This window comes from Sphaeramia orbicularis, chromosome 24 (assembly GCF_902148855.1).
Source record: "Sphaeramia orbicularis chromosome 24, fSphaOr1.1, whole genome shotgun sequence".
Classification (NCBI taxonomy): domain Eukaryota; kingdom Metazoa; phylum Chordata; class Actinopteri; order Kurtiformes; family Apogonidae; genus Sphaeramia; species Sphaeramia orbicularis.
In genome coordinates, this window is record NC_043979.1 from 33,746,595 (window position 1) to 33,761,484 (window position 14,890).

The 14,890-nt window shown below is 36.4% G+C and overlaps 1 protein-coding gene across 1 annotated transcript in view; it reads right to left on the minus strand.

The window, feature by feature from the left end:
• Nucleotides 1-3,961: 3,961 nt before the first annotated feature.
• Nucleotides 3,962-14,890, minus strand: part of ppp2r5a (protein phosphatase 2, regulatory subunit B', alpha isoform) — a 68,784-nt gene continuing 57,855 nt past the window's right edge. Inside the window, exons 12-13 of the mRNA XM_030127795.1 lie at nt 13,378-13,479; nt 3,962-5,772 (exon numbers count right to left, since the gene is read on the minus strand). Of these exons, the coding sequence (XP_029983655.1) occupies nt 5,499-5,772; nt 13,378-13,479 (376 nt within the window). The 3' untranslated portion in view covers nt 3,962-5,498. The remainder of the gene's footprint in view (nt 5,773-13,377; nt 13,480-14,890) is intronic.

Below are 14,890 nucleotides of genomic sequence, written 5' to 3' on the forward strand. Positions count from 1 at the left end.
AAAAAAAAATTACTAAAATTGTAATATTTCAAGAAAATTTGATAATATTATGAGAAAAAGTCCTAGTTAACAATTTTACAAGAATAAAAATACAAAAAAAAAATGCTTTTATGAGATTAAAACCATAAATCAATCCATTTTAGGAGAATAAAGTTGTAATAAACCAACAGAGTGGAAGTGCTGCTGGGTTTTCTTGGTGATTATCCACAGGTGTTCTTTGGAAACTCGTGGTGTGTCTTACTATTTAGAGTTTAAAAAAAAAAAAAAAAAAAATCCACATAAGAATGCAAGACTTCCAAAAAATCTTACTGTAAATGAAAAAAACTTGGAATATTTTTTGAAATCTTGCATGCGTATGCGGATTTTTTTTTACTCTAAATAATAAAGTTGTAATAGTTTAAGAAAAATATACACTTTTACGTCATATTTTGAGAAAAAGAAAGTCCCAGTTTTATGTCAATAAATGTGTAAGATTTTACGAAAAAGCTGCGATATTATGAGAATAAGTTGTGATATTTTGGGGGAAAGTTCTGCTTTATGTGAAAAAAGTTGGAATATTATTGGAGTTATAACATTTCTAGAAAAAAATCACATTATGAGGAAAAAGTCACAGTATTTCTAGAAAAATGTCCTGTTTTATAGGAATAAATTTGTATTACCTGGGAGGAAAATAGTAATATATCAACAATAAAGTTTTAACACTTCAAATGTATTATTACACATGAAAACATTGGTATTTATGAGTTTTTTTGCAATAGTTTTAAGAGAATGATTCTTACGTAATAACTGAGACAGTCACAGGAACTGCTGTTTATAAATCAGATGATTGATTTAATAACGGGGCTGGGATTTTGTTAATTAAATTTGCTTATTAAAGAGCTGTTAATAATGGTTAATAATGTTCACTGCACTTCATGTAAACAGTGGATGGTTTCCATGTGCTCCAGGTATGCATGTGCTCATCTGTATTCACACCATGTTTCTATTATTAATATCTTATCAACAGCTCATTTTATCCTTGTACAAACTGTTTTCAACGCACCACCTTCCAGGGCTAAATGTTTACTTGCTGCCCCCACCCACTGACACATGCTGTAGGAATGAAGTAATCAATATTAATTTATATGATGGCTGATCGGTGTAAGTTTATATTAAAAACATCTGATTATGCAAAGTGTGTGTGAATGGTTTGTACGGATGTTTTGTGTTATTGGAAAAATATACAGAAAAAAAAGTGTGTTAACGAAGCAAAGGAAGCAGAATTGATTTAATTATTAGTTTGTACAAAGGGAATGGGAGTTTATAAGTTATACTTCTTCCCGCTCCTTTTCAAGTGCAGAAAAATTTGGTTTGACCATGTGGTATGGTTCTTTATCTGATGAGTCTATGTGCTCCAAATAAAACTAACTGTATGTGCCTTTGAGCAAATTCTAAAATTCTACTATGGAAGGAACTTTTTTCCATACTTTATGAAGACGTTCACACAAAATTAGTGTTTCAAAATTCCATACTTTTTAAAACTTTCAAGTAGGGCTGCACGATTAATCGATTTTAAATTGAAATTGGATTTTTTTTTAATTAGGACGATTTTTATAAAAGGGAAATCGTAAAACCAATTTCATCTCTCTCGTGCCTCCAGGCCGCGCGCTTGCGGGCTCCCGAAGGCTCCTCCTCCTATCAGTGACAGCTGTCTGTGTAATGACCAGACTTTAAATGTGTTCATGAGCCCACAGTACTTCTGCAATATAAGCCGTGGCTTCACGCACGGATCCCGCAACTGAAATAGAACTGCATGCGGATCATTCATCTTACATTGTCCCGGATCCGTGCCATACTGTCTTCTTCCGAACCGGGTCCGGGTCTCGGGGTCATCAGCCTCAGCAGAGGAGCCCACACAGCCCTGTGCCCACACACATGCACCAGCTCCACAGATAGAATCCCTCCAGTGTGTCCTGGGTCGGTCTGTTCCACGCACGGAACCCCCAGTTTAAATAGAACCGCATGTGGATCACTCATATTAACATGGTCCACACACACACGACTGATGCCTGTCACTGACTTACACTGGTATCACTTCTGTGGGCCAGATACCCCAAAAAGAAAAAAGAAAAAAGAAAAAAAATTTTTTTTTTTTTAAATAATTTAGTTCTCTTACTTGCTAAATTTTTCATTCACAAATCTAAGTTCTGTAACACAAAACCAAATAATATTTATTTTTTGAAAGATGTTGAACTTTATTTACAGCTGTTTGATAAATCTGGAACCGAAAAGGCTATAAAAAACATAAGTATTTGCTCTGATTTGGACATTGTATTATAGTGTATTCCCCCTGGCAAACTTATTTTATTTTCTTGTTGTATACATTGTATACTCTACTTCATTTAATAAAGATTTAATTAAGAAAAAATAAACTTCTGTGGGTTCATCACGTGATACCATCACAGATTTGAGGTCAGAGCAGTGCCTTGTAGTTTTACCCAAAAATTGAAACTGAAATCGAAAATCGAGTTTTTAGAGGAAAAAAATGGGATTTTTTTTGTTTTTTTTGCCAAAATTGTGCAGCCCTACTTTCAAGACCTGCACTAGCACCCTGTCGAACCATGATACACTGTAAGCCTGGACTTTGTATTTATTAAAATTCTTTAATTACAATGTACTTAAATGATTTCAGTTTTACTCCATTACTATAAAATGTTAAGTATATTCTACTAATTTGTAGACATAGTCAAAAGTACGAAAAAGTTGAAGCTGAATGGATTTAAATCACTAAGTTTTAGTCATGACCACACCTTTTTATCTTTGCATTGCATTGTGGGTATTGGGCATGTTGTTGAAAATGTGTTCTTTTTATGTGCAGGGGTTCAGCGGGGTTGTGGTGTGTGTGTTCATTTTAACTTAATGTGTATGGCCATGTTTATTAGCTTTTTACCTCCGCCAAGGAGGTTATGTTTTTGCCAGGGTTTGTTTGTTTGTTTGTCTGTCCGTTAGTGTGCAACATAACTCAAAAAGTTATGGACAGATTTTGATGAAATTTCAGGGTTTGTTGGAAATGGGATAAGGAAGAAATGATTAAATTTTGGTGGTGATCAGGGGTGGGGGGGCCCACAGGGGGGCCCATTTCCAACAAACCCTGAAAATTTCATCAAAATCTGTCCATAACTTTTTGAGTTATGTTACACACTAACGGACAGACAAACAGACAGACAAACCCTGGCAAAAACATAACCTCCTTGGCGTGGGGGGGGCCCACAGGGGGGGCCACTGATCAGCCTTGGCGGAGGTCTGTGCTCTCCGAGTGCTTTTCTAGTTTGTGTTTGTTTCTGTATTTTTGTTGAGCTGTACCATGAGTCAGAGCCCTAGGTCGAACAAAGGGTTTCCTGTTCATCTCAACATGCATTAAATCAATGAAAAACCTGACACTACATTATATCTATGACATTCATTGTATGGACAACCTTCATGTACTTCCTGTCTATAGTCCACCCACACTACACTATATGAAGTACAATAATTTAAGCAATTCATACTGTAAAAGGTTTAATTTGAATCAGTTTGAATTTGAGTACAATGAGCTAATGATATTAAGTCTAATGATTATACAAAGCAATTGACATTGCCACAAATTTTAAGTTAAATTAACTTGGTATTAAGAGTGTAGTACTTAAAATAGCAATTCCATTCAAATCAAGCATTTAAGTTTAATACACTCAAGTTTTCATTACTTAAAATTTTTTAAGGCAACCGGTCTACTCAATTTTTTTAAGTAAACACAACTTATCCAGTCTTACAGTGTAGGTGCACCCAATAACCACTAACAACCACTAAGCACCCTGTAACCATACTGAGGCTAAAGAAACACAGAAATAACCTTGCACCACCTGTTGACCCTTATGATGTACTACAACTCAGCTGGGATTTAAAAAAAAAGAAAAAAAAAAAAGAGACCAGATCACACGTTAAGTATAAAGATAAAGTTGACTTTATTTGATGGTGAAACCTAAATAAGATCTGCGATTACAAAACAGGTTCCCCACGCACAGAGACTGGAATGCTGTACTGACAGAAAGGCATCAGAAAGACTAAAATATGAACTTAAAAGTACAGAGCAGACACTCGGAGGGAACACCAGTGGATTCAGGACCTTCTCCCACAGTCCTGTGTATATGTGTGTGTGTGTGTTCTACGGCAGTCAAATTAAATCAAGTCCATAAACACCACGAACTGGAAACTACAGCGTTCATGAGGTTCTTCAATCTGGAGAGGCAGGCATTCATGGTAAAGACGTGTGGGCATATCTTTCTTAAAAATTCATTTTCTTCTTCTTCGGTAATGATATCACTATGTCACATCGTGTCTTTCAGATATTTAAAAACAAACAAACAAACAAAAAAACAAACACAAATCGGCCTCCTGTGCATCTGTCAGATACTAGATAAGTTGTAAGACAAACGTCACGTCTTCGCTCTCTGTTCGTCTTTTCTTTCCTAGTCCACAGAAGCGTGAAACTGTACATTAAATCATACACTGAGTGGCATTTCCCTTTAAGTAGCCTCCGATCTAACGTATATATATGTATATATACACACTCATTTACACACTCGACAAACAAATATACACACACAACTCCTGCATCCCGTCATTTTCCCTCTGGAAAAGCAATTCAAAAATATTTAACCTGACAATACTTTGGAAAAATATAGTACTGTATGTGTTTTTTTTCTTATATTTATCTACTGATATTTATCTACTGTTGTTTTCCTCATAAATGCAGGTGTTTTGTCCAGATAGAAAATATTTAACACCTGAAAAATAATCACAAATATTAACTTTATTCTAAAAGTGAGCAGGTTTTAACTCATCGGGACTTGAATAAACATGGGGGTATTTTTTCCTTATTATTTCTAACAGGAAATGGCGGCCATCTTGGTTTTTCACCCCCCATGTTTGACTAAAGACAGCGTTAAACTACATGATTTCACTATGGGTCTGGTCCCGTCTGCCCCCGAATACCCCCCCCCCCCCCCCCAGTCTTCCGTTTTCCCTTCTTCCTTAAGGTTTGCACCCGTGTGTTGGCAGCGATGAAGATAGCACATTAAAAAATAGACATCTTTAAATAGCTAGTCAGCTCGTCTAAGTGCAGCACAAATCGGAAACATCAAATTCAAGTCATTATTTTCTCCCCTCCCGCTTATCATACCATGAATATAACAAAAAAAAGAAAAACAAAATCATTTTCAGTTAAGAAACTAAACGTGAAAGGATAAATCTTTGATCAGACAAATAAACAAGATACTGCAGCCACACTTGAACATCCAAAAATAGTTTTAAGTTGAAATATATATCTCCTGCCAAAGAAACGCTGGCACTCTATGTCACTCTAAGTAGATTTAACATACTGCTGAGGTGTCGTTTGTGTTGGTCTGTCCAAGGTTAATTCTCCGCTGACAGTCTGTAACGCGGTGTCAAACCGTTGCGGCGTAAAAACGTGACATCCGGTGTCATTTGGCACATGGGCTGCTGCCGCCGTCGTCAGCCGCTTCCGCCGCCGCGCTGACGTCTGGATCTTGAGCGTCTGCGTCGACAGGAGCGACGGTATCGGAGCTGTCGTCGTGGTTATCGCAGGGATTATTGTTACTGTTGTTGTTGTTGTTGTTGTTGTTGTTGTTGTTGTGGAGGCCGTGGCTGTTGTTTTGTACCAGAGCCGTGTTACTGAGTCGCAGCTCGTCCAGCTTCTTCCACAGCTCGTCTCTTTCCTGCTCCTTCTTCTTCTCCCTGAAAACAAACCCATGTCATTTCTTTTATTATTACCTCCAGTTTACCCACTCCACATCTAAACACTCAATATAAAGACAGATTACATGACATTTCCACAAACATGAGGTCAAAACAATAAAAATGAAAGAGAGACTGGAAAGGAGCGTTACCATAGCGACACAGAAAAGGAATCTAATGCTATGTTCACACTGCAGGTAAAGCAGGGTTAGCACACATTATTCAAAGGTAAATTCAAGCACTTTTCAAGCACTTTTAAGGATTATTTGCCAATTTTTCTAGCACAGCACCTTATCGCTGGAGGAAAATACATATGTACAGAAATACATACACTCGTGATTATTTTGGTCACTTTTAATCACAATGATGTACATCAGGGGTGTCAAACTCATTTTAGTTCAGTTCCACATTCAGCCCAATTTGATCTCCAGTGGGCCGGACCAGTAAAATAACAACAGTGAAAAAAGTAAAATTATTTTATAATTAGGTTTACATCTACAAAGTTTCCTTAAAAATCTGAATAACATGAACAACTTGAATTGTCTTGAGAAAAACAAGTGCAATTTTAACAATATTATGCCTTGGTTTATCATTTACGCATGTGTTTTACAATCGCACAAAACATTTAGTAACAGCAGAATATTGGTGAAATTGCATTTACTTTTCTTAAGACATTTCCGTTTGTTCATATTTGTTCAGGTTATTCACATTTTTGTAAAAGTATAGTTTGGTAATGTAAACATTTTCATGTAATTTTACTTTTTTTACAACAAAAAACACAAAGAGAGAATTTGGGTTTGTCATTATTTATAGGTTAGAATGATAATATTTTACTGGTTCTGACCCACTTCAAATCTAATTGGACTGTATGTGTCTGTATGTGGAACCTGAATTAAAATGATTTTGACACCACTGATTGTTAATTTCTTCAGTGTAATTTTTGCATTTCACAAATTCATCCCACCTTCATTCATTGGACCCTTTGGCAGGCTGAATTTTGCCCCCGGGCCGCTGTAAACATCTAAAACAGGGGTCACCAATCCTGGTCCTTGAGGGCTGGTATCCTGCATGTTTTAGATGTTTCCCTCTTCCAGCACACCTGACGGTTATTATCAGGCTTCTGCAGAGCTTGATGAGAGGCTTATCATTTGAATCAGGTGTGTTGGAAGACGGATACAACTAAAACATGCAGGATTCCGGCCCTCGAGGACCAGGATTGGTGACCCCTGATTTAAAATAAATGTTTCATAATAGTAAAAAGTTTAGAAATTAAAGATCACAAAGTTTTATCCGATGACAGATATACAGCAGAGCCAGGGAGCAAAGTTCATAAGTACGCAGCCGTTCCATTTACACACGGACTGGTGTCCTTAGGAGGTCCGTTCTCTGGGACCGTTCTTACCAGGACCATACTTGGTGAACTTGATATTAAGGAACGGCCTTAAACTCCTTCTGAAGCAGAGGTCTCAAACATGCGACCTGGAGGCCAAATCCGGCCCGCCAAAGGGTCCAGTCTGGCCCCTGGGATGAATTTATGAAATGCAAAATTTACATTGAAGATATTAATCATTTTAGTTCAAATTCCACATACAGACCAATTTAATCTCCAGTGGGTCGGATCAGTAAAATACTATCATAATAACCTATAAATACTCACAACTCTAAATTTTTCTCTTTGTAAATGTAAACTTTTTCATGTCATTTTACTGTATTTACACTAAAACAAACAAAATTTGGATGTAAAAAAAAAAAACAGTAATTGAACAGCTAAATCAACCTTATATTAACTGAACACCCGGATCAGCCAGTAGATCCTGTCACAACACCTCACACAAGCATCAAGACACAAAAGTAAGTCCTCAAATGAGAAACAATTTTTAGCCAAAGGGATCCTTTTCACTCTCGTACGCCAGTGAGGAACATAATTCACCGACATAAACATCAATCTGCATTGAACAAATATTGACTGAATAACTGTGTTCCATTGTTTTCTAGATCTGACTTAAGAATTAGCAAAATGACAGCTGATGTTTTATCACAGAATGCATTCGTTTCTTATTTCCTGCTTTGACCTTCAGTGTGTTTTGGCCAAAACTCTGTCTTGATATCTTACATTTCCTGAATGATTATCTCAGATTATTGCTGCGTTTACATATCTTCTAAGACATTATAAGTGCTCAACAGCTCTGAATTTCCAGTAGTTTGAGCCTCAGACTGTCAGTTTTACTGTGAACCAACATTCACCACCGCTGCAAAGCCTCTACATCAGAGGTCTCAAACATGTGGCCCAGGGGCTAAATCTGGCCCACCAAAGGGTCCAGTCTGGTCCGTGGAAGATATAAATCATTTTAGTTCAGGTTCCACATACAGACCAATTTATATTTATGTTTATGTTTATGCATTTGGCAGACGCTTTTTTCCAAAGCGACTTACAGGGGAAAACCAATCAAATCACTCAATCAATCAAATTTTATTTAATTTAATTTCAAGTGGGTCAGATCAGTAAAATACTATCATAATAACATAAATACTCACAACTCCAAATTTTTCTCTTTGTAAATGTAAAAATGTTCATGTCATTTTACTGTATTTACACAAAAACAAACTATCATTTCACAAAAATGTAAATAACCTGAACAAATATGAACATTTTGAAATGTCTGAAGTGCAAGTTCACCAATATTCTGCCTAATATTAAATGTTTTGTGTATTTGTAGATCCACTGTGGTCTGTAAGTTGCAATTTACATGTGTAAATGATAAACTGAGACATAATATTGTTAAAACTGCACTTAGTTTTCTTCAGAAATTTCAGTTTGTTCATGTTATTCACATTGTTTTAAAGGATAGTCGGTAGATGTAAACATTTTCATCACATAATTTTACTTTTTTCACTCTAAAACATAGAGGAAAGTTTCAAGTTGACATTATTTATATATTATTATGTTATTATTTCACTGGTCCAGCCCACTTCAGATCAAATTAACCTCCTCAGACCCAGCTATGGGTTTTCTGTCCACATTTGTGGACAGGAGTTTCACAGCTTTATACAAAAAAAACCAAAGACAAGAAAACTGTCCACCACAAAGGACATTCCATAAAAATGTGAAAAACTGCATCTGAAAAAACTGTTGCATCATGATGTTTCCAATATAGGCACCTATTTAATAAAAAAACAAAAAAGCTTGTACTCTGCTGACATTTCCTGGGTGTCAGGAGGTTAATGTGGCCCCTGAACTAGAAGGAGTTTGACCCCCCTGGGTTAAAGGCGTCTGCTGACTAATTAACAGCCAGGTGTGGAGAACCACTGCAGGTGCACCCAATAACCACTAATGACCCTAACGATGATATGAACCATGAAAGACAACTATAGAGGGAATGCACATACGTCACTTCCCCCCTGGGCCACGCCCCTCTAGGTCAGACTGAGTTGCAAAAACAAACCGGTTCAACATGGTGGAGTATAGCAGTAACTACAGCGAGACCCGGAAAAATGTGGACTATAACGTGAAATTAAAGACAGTTGGACTGGACATGGATCCATACAAGCTACCAAACAACAAGTGGTCTACGAACATTGATATGTGGCTGGAAATCACGTATCCGGACATTTATATGAACCTGATTTCAACGCTGGGAAAATCCCCAATGCAAAGGCTGAAAGCATACAAAAGCCAAAGAGTTGTTGACATCCTCGTCATCGTTAATTAGAGGATTACAGCTGGTGAGTGCTTTCAATTCAACATACTATTGTTTTTGAGGTTTTCTGTCAGTGCAGACATATTTTCTTGGCGGTGATTTCCAAGGTAAAGGCCCAGCAGTAGTGCTCACAGTTCACTACTGATTTACTGGAGTTGAACCCTTAGTATTGACCCAAGTGAGTGGATGATCTACTGGTACTGTGGAGATTTAAGTAGAGTTAACATCAAATACTTGATACAACACAGCTACAACAGCTTTGTGCTAGAGTACCCCCTTATTTGGAAAACTAGGTTAGCCTCAGTTTAAGCTAGTTTACAAATTATGTAGAACACAAGGTTCAGAATCACACAACTGAAGACAAAAACGTTTCAGTTCTGAAATATAGAATTAAATGACAGATGCTAACATTAAGAGCTTTACTAAGAAGTAACGTTAGCCAAAACCATATGGAATTTAAGGTAGGATTTTACACAAGAATACAGCATAAATTAACCTGACACGAAATGTCAACCACAAATCCAGGTTTCGTTGCCTGGATTCCAGTTATTTCTACGAATTGCAGCGATCCATCTGCTTCTTCTGTCTTTGGCTTTAGGTCACCGCTAAAACGATAGCTCCGAGTGCTTTTTAAATCTATTTGTGCAATCAATGGCACAACAGCTCTTCCCCATTTTTTAGATTGTTCTGAAGTTTTCGCAGTTTTCAAGCCAAAGCTGCTACTCATCTCCCTCTTTCTGCCACTCAGTCGGAGTAACCACGGTGACTTCCGCTAGTGGTGACGTCACGTGCATACCCTCTATAGTGGGTGGATCTGAGTCTGGAACCAACATCCCTTGAAACATTCAGGGCATGACATGGACCTCTGGGAATACTACAAGATTTTTCTGCTAATATTTCATGATAATATTTGAGATATTGTGTAAAATTTTAAGGTTGTCTAAAAACTTTTTTCCCCACTATTGTACATCTGTCTCCAACTAAGACTTTGGTACCAACTTCAGGTAACAGAATGAACCTGTTGATTTCTGAACTCTGGAAACATCACAGCGCAGTTGTACACATTAATTATTTAATAAATTGCATATTGTCACTGTCAGGTGACAACCTCATTAGTCAATTTTTGGTCCTTTCTTTTTTTCTTTTAATCATAAAATGATTCTTTTGGTCAGTCTTCACTATGGCCTGACAGTTTTGGAAATATTTAACCCTGTAAAGCCTGAACCATTAAATCATTGACAGAAAATTCCAGTTCTTTGAAACTGAAGCCTTTTTTGGTCCTTCTGGACAACCCCCAGTTTTTGTTTTTTTTTTCAAATATCAATTTTCATGTATGAGTTTCAATTTTGGATCATATTTGATACATCAGGTCTCAACGCTCAAATATTATTATTTTTGAACAAACAAAAACATAACACAAACATGTCTGACAAATTGGTAATTCCTTTTTGAAATTGGCAGTTCTGCCTCCTTCCTCATTAATGACAATCTTGTAGTATCACTGGAAAGGCCTCTGGTGAATGAATTCCTCCCCCTGGTGGATTATCTGTGTATTGCATGTATCTAATTGTATACATCAGGTTTTTCAGGAAAAAAATATCAAACTGATCATGTAGAGGGCTTCAAAACTCATGTATCAAATATGATAAGTTTGGTGTTACAGGGTTAACCAATGACAAGTGTTGAAAAAGCCTTGTCACTACATCTCTAAACTCCATTCATTTATTTGGAATATACACATTTTTTTCCAGTTTCCTGAAAAATAACTAATTTGGGCAAAAGAGGTTTCTGCCCGACAGTGAAGATATATTGTATTATTATTATTATCATTAATGTTATTTTAAAATAAATACCCCTATTCATTTCTGGATGTTTTGAGGGTAATTCTAGGTTGTTTTTGCAATTTGCTACTTAGAGAAGGGAAAATCTGACAGAGAAAAGCTCACATTTGTTAAAAGATAAGACCAGATCAGGGTCAGACTGACATTCAGAGGTTGTTTTTTGATTACTAGCACTGCCCTTGTAGTTAGCCAACTCAAGTGACTGACTCACGATGGAAATATGATTTAAGTGGTTCACTCTGAGGTTAATGTTTTTTTTTCGTTACTCATGAAAATGAAACATTGATGTTGTAGATTCTTACTTAAATTCTAATGAACATGAAATAGTTTAACCCTCAGTTAATTGTTACTTTTCTACTAAAGGCACAATTGAAAATGTAAGAGGGACTTGTGTAGCTTAAGAAAAGCTCTTGACAATTAAAACATCTATAGACTGTGTGTCGGGAATAGTTTCTTTAACACAGAAATGTATATGTTAATCGAGTAGTGGATAGTGTTTTAAAGGAATGGCTGAGTGTTTACCACCGGTATAGACTACATATACACACCCAAGGACAAATTCCAAACGGATGAATCTGGCTAAGAGTATTTTTTTTTCTTCTTTTGTTCTGCTGCGGCAGTATCAGTCTCTCTATGTAACCTTTGCAGATGAATGTTGGTTAGTATAAATGTGATGTGTACTTATGTTTTTATTATGTAATCTATGTACAATACTGTGCTAAAGTCTCAGGCCACCTTGACTTTTGTTGTTTTTACAGGGTTGAAATAACCATGCATTATTATTTCTAGAGCTCCAACTGATTAATCGATTAGGTGCTTGAAGCAAATGCAAAAATTCACGATTCGATTAATTGACTCATTGATTGAGGGGAAATATTCTATTGCAGTTTTCCTGAATTGAAGCTTCTTTGTGTGTCACAATAAGCGTCCGTGTGAAACACAACAGTGGAACCAATGTTTAACAGCAGAGAAATGAAGGAAACAAAGCTTTGATTCAGGAAAATTGTGGCTGAATGATTTTTTTGAATCACTTTGAGCTGATTAATCGGTTGCATCTTGAATTATTTCTCATTCTTATTACCAGAAACACATAAAGGAAATATGTGCAAAGCCTTAAAAGACACACAACTAAATGGATTCAATTTAAGATTAAGGTTAAAGTGACTATTTAGTGTGACCCCTGACCCCATGACAAGAAGCAGCACAATTAGAAACATCTGACGTGTTGAATGAAACCTGGTATAAAACATCAGAAAATGTATGCAATAAATCTTATATTTTCTGCACAAAAGGATTAAAGACATGTTAAGTGCGCACATTAAACACTACCACTTTGGTTTACAGAGGCTGTCCAGATTGGAGTGTAATACAAATACTTAGAAATGCATATATGTAGTCATTATAACTTTATTAAACCAAGAAACCTCATGTTTATTTAATTTTTATATTTCCTTTCTATGTTTCTTGTTCATTTTACCTCATTTTTCTAAATCACTTTTTTGTCATTTCTGTTAAAAACTTGATGAACTGGAAAATAGGGACATGACATCCAAATCATTACGGTCTTATTCTATATTATTATGACTAGTGTATTTTAATTATATTTTTACATATATGTGTAGATGTTTATAAGAATATATGTATGTTATTTGTATATGTATGATTTGGTGCGAGTTTACATGGTGTGAATGGGTGTGTGTGTGTGTTTTGATTCATGTTCTTTATGTATATTATTATTCACTTTGTTTACCTTTCATTATACAACTTGAATACCAATAAAAATATTGGGGAAAAAAAACTCAATAAACACATTGTTGGAAAATATCTTATACATTCCCACAGATAAAAAAAAGTACTCATAACTTTCTTCACAATGTGATTTATATTCATGCATTCATGATGTGTAGTAGGGTTTTAGTTACACGTTAGTGCGTTGACAGTAAAGCAGTGTCAGGATCTAAATTGTGTTGTGTCGTGACCAGACGTAACCTCACTTTTATAATATAACAAACATCGTTTCATTAAAGGACAGAAAATCAAGCGGACTCAGACGGGCGAATACCCACCTCTGGCGGTCTGCTTTGTAGGAGGACGTCAGCTCATCAAACAGAGTGCAGTTGATCTCCATCAGCGTCTTCAATACGTTGTAAACCAGAGCAACGATTGTCCTGTGGAACAACAGCAGGAGACGTGTTCTGAGGTGATTCTGGACTTGACGGAGGAGTATTTTCATGGTACTTTAGTGTGCAGATGGTGGTACATTGTGGTCTGTTTGTAATGTGCATGTGTCAACAGAGGCACCACATACAGGTATAACACAAGGAGTCCACAAAGTCTGTTTACAATTTGAACAAATTTATAACCCCGCCCCTCAAAGGGGAGGCAAGGGGGATTGTTTTTGGTTTGGTTTGTTTGTTTGTTAACACTCTAGCAGCAAAACTATTGGTTGAATTCATACAAAATTGAGTTTACAGATTGCCAGTGACGCAGAATAGATTTGATTACATTTTGGTAAAAGTAGGTCAAAGTTTCAATTTTTTATGAATTTTTTTAAATCTTTTTTTTTCTTCCCCCATTTACTTATAATGGATGCAATTACACATCTGTGGCAGCAAAACTGTTGGGTGAATTCATACCAAATTGGGTTCATAGATCGCCAGTGACCCAGAATAGATGTGGTTACATTTTAGGAAAAGTGGGTCAAAGTTCACATTTTTAATGAATTTTTAAAATCTTTTTTCTTCTCCCATTTACTTATAATGGGTGAAATTTCACATGTCTATAAAAACATCAATTTTGTTTCATTTTACTTCAAACTTGGCAAATACATAGAGGCAACTGATATGCTGACATCAGCCCATGCACAGACATGATGACATTAGCTGGATCCATACCAAAATGAGCTACAATACGTGTGAGGGGCGGGGTTTGTTGTGCCTGGCACCGCTTGTTACAAAAGTAATTGATTAGATTTGTTAATCAGATTTCTTCTATGTACTCAGTGGTTATCTAAGTTTTTAATTACATTGTGAGATCATGTGAAATCGAATCATTGGTTCATTTTTCTTCGAGATCAGTAACTGCAAATGTTTACCTTGACTTGTAAACAGACTTTATGGACACCCTGTATACCACTGACCTTCTGGAATAACACTGTATGTGGTGGAATCTGCTTTTAAAACGTACACTTTCTAATAGGGATGCACCGAGACCCATACGAATATCGGGCATCGGCTCCGATACTCAGTGTGTGTACTCGTATTTGTACTCGTAAAAGATATCCAATACAAATGCAACGATACCACTTACGGCCGTGTGACACTCACAGTTCAGTGCAGCAGGTACACGGCGGTGGAATAATGTGTGGGGAGTAAGCTTTTAAACCTTAATAGCAAAAACACTGCAATATTAGTATCACATTAGTGTTGCCTCTGTCGTCTCCATGTTTGTTATTACTGACTTTCTTCTTCTTCTTCTTCTCAAAAAACTTTACTTTTCTTCGTGGTATTTGTTCAGTATGGTTAATTAAGAGTGGCGCCCCCTGGTGGATTAATTGAAAAACGCTCATTCCAACACATT